The 14,997-nt window shown below is 37.2% G+C and overlaps 1 protein-coding gene across 2 annotated transcripts; it reads left to right on the top strand.

Annotated features, from left to right (window-relative positions):
- The first annotated feature begins 4,148 nt into the window (after window positions 1-4,148).
- Window positions 4,149-14,711, top strand: slc25a24l (solute carrier family 25 member 24, like). Of its 2 annotated transcripts, none has more exons than XM_078265053.1 (10): window positions 4,149-4,968; window positions 5,089-5,215; window positions 5,650-5,737; window positions 6,265-6,376; window positions 6,508-6,666; window positions 11,607-11,747; window positions 11,850-11,960; window positions 13,732-13,899; window positions 14,054-14,127; window positions 14,216-14,376. In XM_078265053.1, exons 1-10 carry the CDS (start codon window positions 4,846-4,848, stop codon window positions 14,274-14,276), a joined length of 1,164 nt encoding a protein of 387 aa, XP_078121179.1. In that variant the 5' UTR covers window positions 4,149-4,845; the 3' UTR covers window positions 14,277-14,376. The 2 variants fall into 2 exon arrangements, with proteins under 2 accessions (XP_078121179.1, XP_078121178.1); XM_078265052.1 differs by having other exon boundaries at window positions 4,478-4,968; window positions 13,989-14,127; window positions 14,216-14,711.
- The last annotated feature ends 286 nt before the right edge of the window (window positions 14,712-14,997 follow it).

Raw genomic sequence — 14,997 nt, forward strand, 5'->3', positions numbered from 1 at the left:
CCTACATCCACAGAGCCAACGTCAAGTTAAACACAAGAAATAATTCTGGTTCCGGTGAGCAGAGCCCGTGTGTTTGTGTGTGTGTGTGTGTGTGTGTGTGTGTGTGTGTGTGTGTGTGTGTGTGTGTGTGTGTGTGTGTGTGTGTGTGTCAGGATGAGCTGTGAGTGGAATACCTGTACATGTGATTTAGGGCAAGGTAGCTTATTGGGTAATATTTATCAGAATGGACTACAAAATGATCATCACTAATGGTTCATGGCCGAATTAACCTGCTGTGACCCCGGGCAAAAATGCTGCTGCTGGGCTCCCTATATCCCCCCCTATCTGTGCAATGTGTACAGAATTCCAAAAAATGAATAGCCTACATATTAATTTAAGAATATGCACCATGTAAGCACGATAGCAAATTTAAAAAATAAGGTCTTAGAGAGCCGAAGTGAAGTAAGAAAACCTCACCTGAAGTTTCTGATATATGAGATCATCACAGGTGAAATTTCACATTTGCGATGCAGATTCACAAACATGATAAATATGCTTCTCATGTGATATTCCCACAAGTGATTTTTTTTTTTTTTTATGTTAAAGGTTTTTTTTTAAAGAAATTTTACTCTTTGCAGTCTTTGCAGGTCCTTGTCCCATGTTGGATTGAATGTATGGTTTCATCTATGATTGTTTGTTTGTGAGTATTTGTCCAACTAAAACAATCTTATATATGCAAAACAAATACAGTTTTTGCCGATTGCTTATACACTAATATGAAAAGTATTACACAATTATCAAAACATTGGCCCACATGTGCACCACTATAAGCACAATGTCCGCTTCACACTTTTTGCAGTACAATATACACAGTGATTTGCAAAACACTAAACACACTTGTATACATTGGACACAGAAGTATATCATGATGTCACTTCCTTGCAATTCCAAAGCACTGTCAAATTACCACACCTATGAGCCGTTCTGTGAAACACAGAACAGCTCAGGTGCGCAAACACATGATTGCTTAATTGTAGACACACCAATCAGGCTTAAGCACTATACAAATGCAGCAGGTAAGTCTAGTATTTTCTGTACTGTATTTTCAGTTTTTTTAACAGATTCTTTTTTTTTTTTTTTACTGTAATTGTAACCTGTACTGGATACAGTATATTATGTTTGTCTGTTGTTTGCTGAGCTAACAGTGTTATGCACACTACTGTAGTAGCTGTATGAAAACTGGGACATGTTTTGTTGGGATTCTCCATGTTGAATTTGGGTATATGTAGAGAAATATATTATATTTTCCTCAGTGTGCAGCATTGGTCTGGTGTAGTGTTGGGTGAACATGTATATTTGCACTTTCTCTGTACTTTCTCTGTGTACTTAATTTACAGTTCTCTAATCACTTAGAAGTAGAATTGCTAAAAGTGTTTTAGGTTAGCAACAGCACTGTGTAACTGGTTCAAACAGAATTAAGTCATATGGAACATGTTTGTTTCATATGGTAACAAAATAAAACAAAAAAATGCAAGGAATGCAAAATCATATAATTATAAGTATTCTTTATCAGATGACATCAAAAACCCTAAGCAATTCTGGAAGAAACTTAACTCTTTAATTAACAAAACCAATAAAAGTCTTCCTACCAAACTTAGAACGAATAACAACATTATTACTGACCCTATGGCAATGGCCAATGCGCTCAATCAACATTTTTCCTCTATCTGTTGTTCTCAATCATCTGAACTCTCCTATTCTAGCATAACAAATACTGTGAACAATGGCTCATTCTCATTTTCGTTTTCAAAAATGTATCCCTCTGATGTCCAACAGGCAATCTCAGAAATAAAATCTTCTAATGGTGCTGGTCCTGATGGTCTGGACATTAAGTTTATTAAGCTTTCTTCACACGTCCTAGCATTTCCACTATGTGAGTTATTTAATTTATCACTTTCCACTTGCGTAATTCCATTAATGTGGAAATTTGCAAAAGTAACACCACTACACAAAGGTGGTGACTCACTTGATGTCAACAATTATAGGCCAATTTCCATAATTAGTAATGTAGCTAAGATATTTGAAAAGCTTATTTTTAGGCAACTGTCTAAATATATTAATGACTTCTCGCTCTTGACTCCAAATCAATCTGGATTTAGACCTAATCATTCCACAACAACAGCCCTTACAATATTTACCAATGATATTTTTTCTGCACAAGATAACAGCAGGTCTACTGGTGCAATTTTTATTGACCTCACTAAGGTGTTTGACATGGTCAATCATTATATTCTTCTTGATAAACTATATGCTATTGGTCTTTCCAAATCAGCTGTTCTCTGGTTTAATGCATATCTTCATTACAGACGTCAAAGCGTGTCTCTTAATGCTGCTCTCTCCCAGCCTAGAATAATTGAAACGGGTGTCCCTCAGGGTTCTTCCCTAGGGCCCCTTTTATTTTCCATTTTTATCTACCACAAATATGTTTAGACTGTCAGATCCATTTATATGCAGATGACACAGTTATGTATACATCTAAACATGACATATCTGAGATTCAAACCTCACTTCAATTTGATTTCAATCGTATTCAAACATGGTTTTCTTCTAATCTGCTTCTATTGAATAAAAAAAAGTGCTATAGCATGCTCTTTGCAACTAGATCTGCACTCCATAAGCAAAATAACTCTCTTGAGGTCAAATTCCTGGATGGTACACCTCTAGAGCAGTGGTTCCCAACCTGGGGTCCGGGCACCCCTTAAGGGGGCGGCAAAGATCACAGGGGGTGCGCAAGTCTTTATCTGGTTTGATGTTGAGGTAAAACAAATTGCACATGTTAAACAAATTATGATAATACACTAGAATATATAATGAATACAAAAGTCTGTATAAAAACTATATATTTTTGTTCTCACTTAAAATTGTAGGCAGGCTACTTAGTAGGCCAAACCTTCGGGACCTCTTAACCTGGGACCCTTGCTGTCATCAGGTCAGCTGCTAGCTGCTATCATCCTCGTTTGTCCTGCCGCCACGGCATCACTGTTTTATGAATGAAACATGGCGGAGAAAAGTAAAAGTGCTGATAACTCATATTTGATACTCTATATCAAAAAAGAAAGTAAGGCTCTATCTCGAGAGTAACCTCAACTTCGGTTTCAGGGGGGGCTCAGCTTTTCTTAGACATGAGTAGGGGGGGCGCCAAGGAAAAAAGGTTGGGAACCACTGCTCTAGAGAATGTTGAGGAGTTTAAATATCTTGGCCTCTGGCTCGATTCCCGACTTACCTTCAGACTTCATATTGATTCTATCCTGACAAAAATAAACTGTAGCTTAAGAATGCTCAATTAATTGTTTTACAAAACAGATTAGATTAAAAATTATTACTCAACTATTATTGCCTATAATTGATTATGCGGATGTTGTTTATCAGAACACAGCCAAAATCAATCTTAAACCTTTGAATGTGATTTATAATAGTCTTTGCAGATTTGTTCTGAGGTGTCCATTTAGAACCCATCACTTTCAAATGTATCAGTCATTGAATCTTCTTTCACTAAATGCTAGACGTCAGTTTCACTGGTTGCAGTTTATTCATAAATGCATTTTTTTAAACTATCCATCCTATCTGAAACAACACTTGATTTTATATCAATCATCCTATAGTTTAAGAGATACTGACCACCTTTTCTTCTCTGTACCACATGTATTCAAAGAAATTGGGCGGAGAGCCTTTAAATTTAAAGCCCCTTCCGATTGGAATGGTTTACCTAGGTCTTTTAGATCTATCTCTTCTTTTCACCATTTTAAGATGGCTCTTCTTAATTATTTGCACACAAGCTGCAACTGCTTGATATTTCTATTTTTATTTATTTTATTTATTTTATTTATTTTATTTATTTTATTTATTTTATTTATTTCTTCATTATTATTATTATTATTATTATTATTTTTATTATTATTATTTTTATTTTTATTAAATTCTTTTTTTCAAATGTATATTAATGACCTTAACTGTTTATTGTCAAATATTTAATGGTTTGAATGGGGAGGATATGGGTGGTTTTGGTGTGTCAGCTTTGTCTTTTGTCTGTCAGTATGTATGTATGTTTGATTTATGTTTTTCTTGAGGTCTCCTCAAGTTGTTTTGTTAACTGTTTTGTATATTTTTGTGTTTAAGGACCCCCTCGAAAACGAGATGCTACATCTCAAGGGATTATTCCTAATAAAGAATTTCATATGTATAGTATAGTATTGTATAGTTTTTGCAAGAGTGTTTCATTTAGCAAAGGGTCTGAGGTGTTCTGCTAATTGGGTGTAGTGTTTTGAAAAACCGGTCCCTGTTTTCAAAATAGTGCTTAAGCAATCGGAAAAAAAAACTGTAAATACAAAAAAGGCCCAAGTAGTAGCCTAAAAATAAACAAAACTAATGAAATAGCTTATTGTAGATTAGTGTGTGTGTGTGTGTGTGTGTGTGTGTGTGTGTGTGTGTGTGTGTGTGTATGTACCCCAGCATGTATTATCCAGACCATTCCCATTGTATCCACCTGTCTCAACACATCACCCTAGGCCCACATTTAGAGGAGAGGGCACAGTGATGATTGAAGATGATGTTGAGCTCTTGCAGCCACAGCGCCACCTGCTGCACCAGAGAGAAAATTAGTTTTTCTCTCTCTGAGCTAATGATAAAAGCACTCATGCTGCATTGGTGCCCTTGGCACTGAGCCCAATGAGTCAGCGTCCGAGCAGAGCTGCAGATCAATAGTCTCTGATACTTTTCAATGCATTTATTTCTCGCCTGATGAAACAGGCCGCATTTTTTTCAACATCCTGATTTTCAATCTGAGGCTAATTTGTTTCTTAACGCACCATGGAGCAGTTTCGTGATTTATTTGCTAAACTGGATCAAAACGAGGATGGGTTTATAACAGTGTCGGAGCTCCACGATGAAATGAGGAAACATGGGATGCTCTCAGCGGATGGAAAGGTCCAGGTAATATTCCTATTAGCTTGTTTATTTTTTATAGTAGACTATGTATATGTGCCAGGCTGTAATTTCATTCAGTTATTCATTCAAACACTAATCACCACAAACCTGCTGATTTTCTCCTAGAATATCATTGATTCTTATGACAAAGACAAAGATAGCCTGTTGGATTATAAAGAGTTCCTCAGCTACGTGATGGACAAAGAGAGGAAATGGAAAATTGACTTTCATGACTTTGACAAGAACAAGTGTGGTGAGTGGTAACAGACTTCTTTCTTAAAAAAATTATTTCTCAAGAAAAAAATCAGAAAATACTATAAAGTACAATAGCCTTGTTGAATACATACTACAAACACTATATAAGGATTGTTTTTACACCTCCTATTTTGATCTCCTTTAAACCACACACTGCGTTATACTGATGTAGAAGTTAAGAAGTCCAATCTGAGCACATTCTTTATAAAACCACCAAAAATGTTAATTCTTTGACAATAAAGTGTATTTTCAAGGTCAGACAGGAAAGACAGACGTGCATTTGACTTGTTTATGGTACACAGAAGACAGTACACAGCAATACAGACTGACGTTTGCAGTTTACAGTTCACAGTATCACTTCCCAGAAACATAATAAATGGAAGAGCAGTACGAGTACATGTTTGTAATTATGTGCATTTCTTCTTTGATCAGGAGTCATTGACCAGAAGGACATCATATGTTTGTTTAAGGAGTTAGGAGTGGTCATATCAAAGCCGAATGCAAAAAAAATAATTGAAATGTAAGATTTTTTTGCCCACTACCTCATGGATTCATTGCTGAATTTAAAGAAGCATTCATTTATGTAAACTACAACACTTTAACAGTTGTAGTACTGGCTTCATCTGAGTTCAGAAACCATTGATGCTTTCTAAACAGGTGTTATATTGTATAGATTTAGGTGTCACTGTACAATTAGGTGTACTTATTGATACGTTATCACAGATTACTTTATAAAGGGTTATATATCTATTCATGCACCCTGATCAGTAATATACATCATAATGCAAGTAAAATAAGTTTAGATTCAGTACCTGGCAAACCTTTGTATTTCTATTTCATAATGACTTGTTACTGCTCTTTCACAAATCAGTTGCTTACTGATCAATAAAGACATAACCAACAACTTTTAAAACTTTTCTTAATATGCATTTTGTAATGTGATACTAGGATGTTTTAGATGCAGTTTGATGACAAAACACACAGCTCGTCATTAAGATTCTTTTATGACAGTGTAATAAAACAAACCAACAAGTGTTTATCCACCAGGATGGATAAGGACAGTTCTATGACAGTGGACTGGGGTGAATTCCTGCACCATGTCATCCTGAACCCTGTGGACAACACTGGGGAGCTGGTGTTGTCATGGAAACAAAGTCTGGTGAGATCTTCAGGCAGCATCATAATCATGCTACTTTTAATGATGTGCACAAACTATGATACATCCACTTAAGCATGAGTAATATTAACAGAATGAAGTTGAATGTAATTGCTCGTTTTGTCTATCTGTAGGTTTTTGATGTGGGTGAGAGTCGTGCAATGCCCATCGAGTTCCCCGAAGAGGCTTCTGGTTTTGGTGCGTGGAGGACGTTCGTTCTTGCAGCAGGTCTGGCAGATGCTGTATCCCGAACTGTGACGGCCCCCATCGACCGCCTTAAGACCCAACTCCAGGTCTGCTTCACTATCAGGTGCTACTTTATTAATGAAATGCATGGGTGGATTTATTTGATTTCACATGATCTGATATATTTACTAATGTTCATTCCCAAGAACGTGTTACAACCCAGTAAATTATAACGTTATATGCAATGCAAAACACACACAGAAACACCTAAGATAACACAACAGGCATGGCACTGGCTCAACTGTTGTAATAGTGGTGAACTTTGGTGGGACGGTTAAATGTTAAGACATGTGACACAGAATCCATGGAAACATGATGAGCTTTGAGCTACAAACTCACAGGTTTTGATATGATTGTTATCTCGTATGAAGCTCAAGTTTGAGATCCAAGTGCAGTGCCATTTACTGTAATTTACAAGACTTTCAGTTGTTCTATAAACATTCTTGATCCGAAATCTCACATAAAGTCTGTTTAACAAAGTAAAACAACAAGCTCAAAGGTCCACTTGTTTTGGCTTTCAGAGCTTCTCACAGAACATTGCACAGTATAACTTATTCTATTTGCTGACTGAAGAACACAAGATGTGGTTTCAAATACTAGGAAGTGGTCCTTTAAACATAGATTATTATTATTAGGGACCGAGCGCCGACAGCGGCGAAGGCCCTATTGAAACTGAAGGAATTACTATTATTATGGCAAATGAATTGCCTTTTTGAGGGGCTTAACATATTCAAAAACTCATCAAAATTGGCAGGCGCATCAAGTCTGGTGAAAATTTGCGTATTTTAAGGGTTTCGGGAATAGGCACACAAAAATGGCTCACTAGCGCCTCCTACAAATCTAAAAAAATTGAGCCCCTGCAGTACGTTTAACGTAGACTCACGAAACTTGGTACACATATGTAGCATATCAAGACGTACAGAAAACGTCATTGGAGCCATACCCTTAACCCAACAGGAAGTCCGCCATTTTGAATTCAAAGTTCGAAATTAGTGCGATTTTGGCCATTTCCACATGTCGTACTTTAACGAACTCCTCCTAGAGATTTCATCCAATCAACTTCAAATTTGGTCTATGCTATCTTAAGACCTTAAAGATGAAAAGTTATTAAAAGAAAAACTTTTCGTCATAGGGCATGGCCGTGGCGGGACGGCCATTTTGTGCTTTTCGCCATCAAAACAGGAAGTGGGTGTAACTCGAGTGTACATTGTCCAATTATAATGACGCAGTGACGTGCACTTGCTAGCCTGTTCCATTGTACGTGTTCTCCGAATGCTAAGGAGGAACCTGGCCTAGCCTCTGAAGGATCCTTCCTTGGAAGGATTAGTCCTACCAAGGAAGAATCCTTGACATTGAGAAACGCCTATTGTCCAATTGGCTCAAACCTTTTCATGATTCATAAGACTCTAACTCTGAGGACATTTACTGGACAAAACTGACTCAAAGTCATAGCGCCCTCTAGTGGCAACAGGAAGTAGGCCTAAAAGTCAAGGTGCTAGACTTTAACGAACTCCTCCTAGAGATTTCATCCGATGGACTTCAAATTTGGTCTGTACCATCGCAACACCTTAAAGATGAAAAGTTATTATAAGAAAAACTTTTCCTCAAACGGTGTGGGCGTGGCGGCCATTTTGAGTGTTTAGCGATGAACGAGAAAGTGGCTGTAATACAGTGTACATTGTCATATCTGCTTGAAATTTCCCACAATCAACAAGAGTCCAGTCCTGAGGCCATATACAGGCCAATATTGACTTTTGGTTATAGTGCCCCCCGCTGGCAACAGGAAATCAGCCTTATATGACAAACATCATCCGATTTACATGAAACTTATAATGTGTGGTCTACATGTGATACTGAGCCGCCCCCTATACTTTAACCATGCCCACTCAATCAGGCCCCTTTCATAACATTTGAACTGTTTAAAGCCCATGTTGCAGGGTTTATTTACTAATGAATTTGCGCAATTTGCTTGTTGGTAATAAACATTTAAACTGTTACCCAACAACATCAAATACAATGGATATCACAAAATGGAATAAAATACAAAAAAGTAGTACTATTTTACAGCGATTTGCAATGATTCTCTTTTCCCCCCCACAATGCATTGCATTACGTCACGTTGGGGAGACGACAGACGAAAGCCCCGTCTTGGTTCACTGTTTATGGTCTCGGTCTGTGCCACTGGCGTTGCAAAATATGACTTTTGGTCTCGACCGAGTCCATGTGTCTTTATTATGTGTATAATAATACTGGAGGGAAAGTGAAACACAGCTTGGACGGGGATGCTGTTCGGCTTTTCACAAGTTTAGACAGCTAGCTACGCAGACGTTTGCTAACGTTAGCGCAACAGCGTTAGCCTAGACTGCTAGCTCGGTAAATATTATGACTGCCTTCGGAGTTTCCTATATCTGCATCCACGTTGTCAACATAAGACATGTTGCGTTAGTGCTCCTTTTGTACCATAATTTTATTGAATGAAATGTTAAGCTTCACTCCTACGAGATGGGTGAGTTTTTGTTACATACAAAGCTAACTGGCTATAGTTAGCCTGTATGTATGCTAGCGGAATTAGCTAACGTTGCGTAACCAGTCAGCAACTTCGGCAATCGGCAGTAGTTTTGGTGAGCTAACCACGACAGTATTGTCGCCCACAATCAACCTCTGCTGCTAAAGCAGTCAACCTGCAGTGACGTTTGAAATAGAGACGCTTGTGGATGTGTTAGCTGTCGTGGTTAGCTCACCGAAACTACTGCCGAAGCTGCTGGCTGGCTACGCAACGTCAGCTAATTCCGCTAGCATACGCACAGGCTAACTATAGCCAGTTAGCTTTGTGTGTAACGTAACAAAAATCCACACATCTCCTAGGAGCAAAGCTTAACATTTCATTCAATACAATTATGGTACAAAAGGAGCACTAACGCCACATGTCATATGTTGACAACATGGACGCAGGTATAGGAAACTCCAAAGGCAGTCGTAATATTTACTTAGCAGTCTAGGCTAACGCTGTTGCGCTAACGTTAGCAAAACGTCGGCGTAGCGTTAGCTAGCTGTCTAAACTTGTGAAAAGCTGAACAGCATCCCCATCCAAGTAATAAATAAACACTAGGCAAATATGTTGTTACTGGAGCTAGTAGGCTACCATCAAAACGTGAGATATCTAATCGAAAATGTGTTTACAACGTTGGGGGATTTCACAGGTGGGACTGACTGGCAAGTTAGCCCATAGTTAGCATGATGCCTTCTATTTCTAGATCTAGCTAGATTACCAGTACTTATCTGAACTAACGACATGATTACCGTCACTAGATATAAAGAAAACCTTGACTTTCACTCTGTGCTATTCACTGACAGTAAAAACACCTCTTCCTCATCCCAGTCAGTCACCATAGTTCTAGTACTAGGCTGAGGCACATCTCCCCAACGTGACGTCATCACCGAATTGCGTTAAAAAACCCAATAATACCAAAAACGACAAAAACTGGCCTTTAACACTATTTGGAGACATTTTTAACAATGATATACATATGTTGAGTGCTTTATGTACCCATTAATAAACAGTGATTGTTAACCTGCAACATAGCTTTAAGGTAGAGTCTTGTGTGAGGTGTCATTGAACTCAGCAGAGAGTTCCTTCTTCTTTGGTGATGGTTTACCCCGCCCCCTATGCTTAAGCCACGCCCCCTTTCATAACATTTCAACCGTTTAAGGTAGACCCTTGTGTGAGGTATCATTGAACTCAGCAGAGAGTTCCTTATTCATTGGTGACGATTTGCAGTGTCTGAGTGCTACGCAAATGCACGGTCGCAAGGAGCGAAGTCCGCCAGTAACCCCGACACGCGCACAGGCATGAGGGCCCGTCCATCGCTGCTTGCAGCTTTAATTGTTATTATTATATATATATACTTTATACTAGTCTTTGGAGGAGCATTCAACATCTGACCTGCTTTTTTCATGTGGTTTGGTAGCCTAATTTTACCAAGCATAACCCAAACTGCAAAGAATGAAAACTTGAACCAGAAGTGTCTTGATCTTTGTAATAACATGACCTAGTGTTACAATACAAAAAACGGGCTGAATCTGTTTTTATTTTACTGTGTCTGGGAGTAAAGATAACCTGTTACCAGCTAGCCTACCTTGTTTTACATAATTTGCCTTTTCCTGATACTGGAAGAGAATTCAGTTTACTGCATGTGGCAAAACAACATGCATACAAGTGCATGTTTAGTGCTGTTTTGAAAATTACTTTAAGTCAATACTTCTAAAAATCTTTTATACAATTTATGCTAAAGTAGTCTGCAAGTAGTCATAATTTTGAAAAGATTACAGGTAGCATATAATAATGCTTTGAGAATACTACTTAAAAGGCCTAGATGGTGTAGTGCTAGTGAGATGTTTGTGTCTACACAAGTTAGTACACTTCAAGCTGTAGTACGAAATCTTGTGTATAAATGTATTCGCCGACTTGATGCGTTTATGAATGATATTATCTTGGTCAAATCAAACATCAGATTCAGTACTCTTCATTGACAGTCTCAGATATAGAGACACGGGCACAAATGCCCCTTTTTAGTATGAGTATAGATGATGTATTTATATATACCTGTATATATATATTATTTTCTAGATATTTTATATTATGAAATTGTATTGTGCTTCTCGGGTATTTATGTATTAAGTGTTGTATGTATTGTGCTTTAATTTTATTGGTTCATGAGTCCGTAATAAAGTAATTATTATATTATATATATATATATATGTATATTATATTATATTATATTATATTATATTATTATTATTATTATTATTATTATAATGCATAATGTTTCTCTGTAGCTGACACATGAGAATTACATTATCACATAATTATATATTATCACTTAGTTATTTTTGTTGCATCAATTATTTTTCAGGATGAATCTTCTGCACATTAATTGCAACTGTCTATGAGTGATTCATATGAAACTGTTTCCTGTGTGCTCTGTAGGTTCATGGATCCAAAGCCTTCTCCCAAGGCTTTCAGGAGATGACAAGGGCGGGTGGTCTTCGGTCGATGTGGCAAGGCAACGTCGTCAACGTGCTGAAAGGAACGCCACAGTCAACGCTACAGTGTCTTATCTACGCCCAGGTGAGTCATAAAGTAGCAGACAAAATCTTGAGTATGAATTATTGATGCACTAGTTTCCTATTTCTTATTGACAAGCTTACTCAGGGATTCTACTTTGTCCAGATGAAGGTGTACACTCAAAACAGGAACCAGGAAACTCTGACGGTGCAGCAGCGTTTCGGCTTGGGTTGTGTGTCCGGTGCTGTCGCTCACGCTGCCTTCTACCCTTTAGAGGTATTAGAGATCTTCATTATATTTATTATTATTTGATACCTTTAGTTACTTTGCAGATTTAGATTATTAATACAAAATATAACTCATAAATAAGCTGCAACATGATGAACACAATAATGGATCAATAAATCCAAAACCCCAAGAATTTAAATGTATTGATTTTGCTATACTACTGGCAAAAAGGACTATAGCTTTTATCTGGAAGAAAAGGGAGGCACCTACAATTGGTGCTTGGATCAAGAATATGGAGCAATGTATGTCTATGGAGAGATTAATGTATATACTAAAAAACAAATTGGGCGTGTATGAGAAAATTTGGAAACCATTTGACCAATTTATAATGTATTAATAATTATAGTACAATAATATTATTTGCATTATTCTGAAATAGGCCATTCTGCATAATGTACTTTTGGTACTTTAAGTATATTTTGATGCTAAATGCTTTTGTATTTTTGTTTTTGAATGCAGACTTTCACTTGTAACAGAGTATTTCTACACTGTAGTATTGCTATTTTTACTTAAACAAAATATCTGAGTACTTCTTCCACCACTGTGGGTAATAATAATGTGCACAAAAAGATGAAACAAATCCTGCACACTGCTATCTTGCTGCCATTCTTTATTGACATAAAAATGTCATGTACAGTATATAATAAAAAAGAATTGGGAAAAAGGTTTATCTTTCACTTTCTTCAAGAGGTGTAAAATGTTGGATGTGAGAGTAACACCCCCTTTTGGTAATTTCACTGACTCCCATTATGAGAAACTGAAATGTTTAGTTACATGTACCATTGTGACACCGCCTTCCTCCTAAAACACATAAAGCAGTTTCCCCACTTTGCTGGCCTTTTTAAATCTGGCCTGATGGCACATAACATAACATGCAATGCTGAGGCCAACATACGCTTCAGTCCCAGCACAATGCTGGCGTCCCACCCGCTGTTTCAGTAAGGCTCAATCAACACATCAATAGCTCTGGTCCTTACAAGCAAAATGGGCCATCATGCTTGCTTGTTACCCCTCCCTGAGTGTTATTATGGTAATACAATTGTCATGTTAGTGTCAATTCTCCATTCTCCATAGTGAGAAATTAAGCTGTAAAGAGTTCACTAAATAGTTGTCTGTGGTATTCATTGATTTAGATGCAGAGGGAACTATTCCCATTCTAGGTGTTGAGCCTTGACCCCATGAAGTCAGAAAGATTAGTTACTTTTGATTTGAGTAAAACCTGAGTAAAAGCTACTTCAAACACATATTTGCCTTTTTACATGATCAATTTTCGTCAATTTTATTTATTGGTAATAAGGTTGTTGTAAGACCATAGTTCCTCACAGATTACTGGTTAGTTGTGCTACTCTTCTGTAATATTGAATGCATCCAATACACCTTCAGTTTCAAACAGACTTGATTATTCTGAAAAGAAAATGTGCAATACATCCATATTTGAAGCTAATAAGAGACTTTGTGAGGTTGATAAATGGGACTAATCGCCTTTATGGGCAGTAATCCCACCAATGTCTCAAATGGTTGTGATAATGTAAAGAATGTGAAGTAGCATAATTAAATATAGATTTGTGTGCATATCATTTAAATTGATAGTAATGTGAAATGTTTGGACTTTTATTTTGGAAGAAATTTTAGGAAAAGCTGCAGTGAATTTTCATTTACTGACGCACCATTAGCATTATCAAAATTAGCATTATTAAATCAGAGTAAGTGTATGAATGGAAGTTTATTTTAATCTCTGTCCTCTTTGTCTCCACTACAGGTGCTGAAGGTGAGGCTGAACCTGCAGCAAGCTGGCACCTACCATGGTGTTGTGGCATGTGCCCGATCTATTTACAGACACGAGTCTGTGTCCTCCTTTTACAGAGGATTCAAGCCGAGCATCCTCTGCATGATCCCCTACGCAGGTGTGGAGTGTGCAGTTCATCAGGTGAGACAGAACAGCACTCAAAGATAGAGAAACATATGATCATGTGGTATGTTTAATAGATATCTTCAACTATTTGCTTCTTGTTGCAGTCAATCATGAACTGGGCAAAGAGTGATCCAGCCTACAACAGTGACTCCAAACTTTTTTTCTTCAGTTTTGTGGCCTTCGCTTCTGGACAAATGACCAGTTACCCACTGGCAGTAATTCGGACTCAGCAGCAAGCACAAGGTAAACACTTGCATTTCTGTCACACGTTTTGAGATTATTTGAAACAAGTTGAGATGTTTTACTCATTGCCATTTGTCTTGTTTTGCAGCTTTCAGCTCAGATTCACATCCAGCCTCAGGTGTACTACAAGGACTTATAGGGATATATGAAAGACGTGGAATTAGAGGATATTATAATGGAATGGGTGCCAGCTTTGTCAGGGCTATTCCATGTGCTCTGATAAACTACACTTTAACTAGAAAATTTGAAAATCTGATTTCCTCAACTGAGTCTTGAGATTTGGCAGAGAGGTTGTTTTCTTTGGAACACAAATAAAACAAAAACTGTGAGCTCTTATTTAATTTACTTGCCTGAAGACGTGTGTAATTCAACCTTCAATACCTCTGTTCTGTAGCTTTTTCCTAGCTTTTCTTTCTAATTTCTATAATATAGCTTTTTAAATACAGCACACCGATGCACACCGATGCACAGTTGACCTGAAATTCAGAATTTGACAATATGAAATAATTTCCTACTTGAGACTGGGCTGTGTAAATGAGGACATGTGTTGAAGTGTGAGCTGTACAATAAAATGTTATTTCATAGTAGGTGTCAGGCATCTTCTTTTCCATTTATCATTAAACAGTGTTATAATTTTCTTTGTAATGAGTTTGAACTAAATATGTCTTACAGGTGTGAGCAACATTACACATTTTCTTTGTACAAATAAAGGCAGATATTGGATTTAAAAGTGTTATGACAAAGGTTGATAACTTATCTATACAGTTTATAGAAGGGCAGCCAAGTTTGGAAAAATCATAACATTATAGGATTATGGCAAATTCATTGTAAAATGTGTAATATTCAGTATTATAACGAACATAAAACATA

Source organism: Sander vitreus, chromosome 12 (genome assembly GCF_031162955.1).
Source record: "Sander vitreus isolate 19-12246 chromosome 12, sanVit1, whole genome shotgun sequence".
NCBI classification, from domain to species: Eukaryota; Metazoa; Chordata; class Actinopteri; order Perciformes; family Percidae; genus Sander; species Sander vitreus.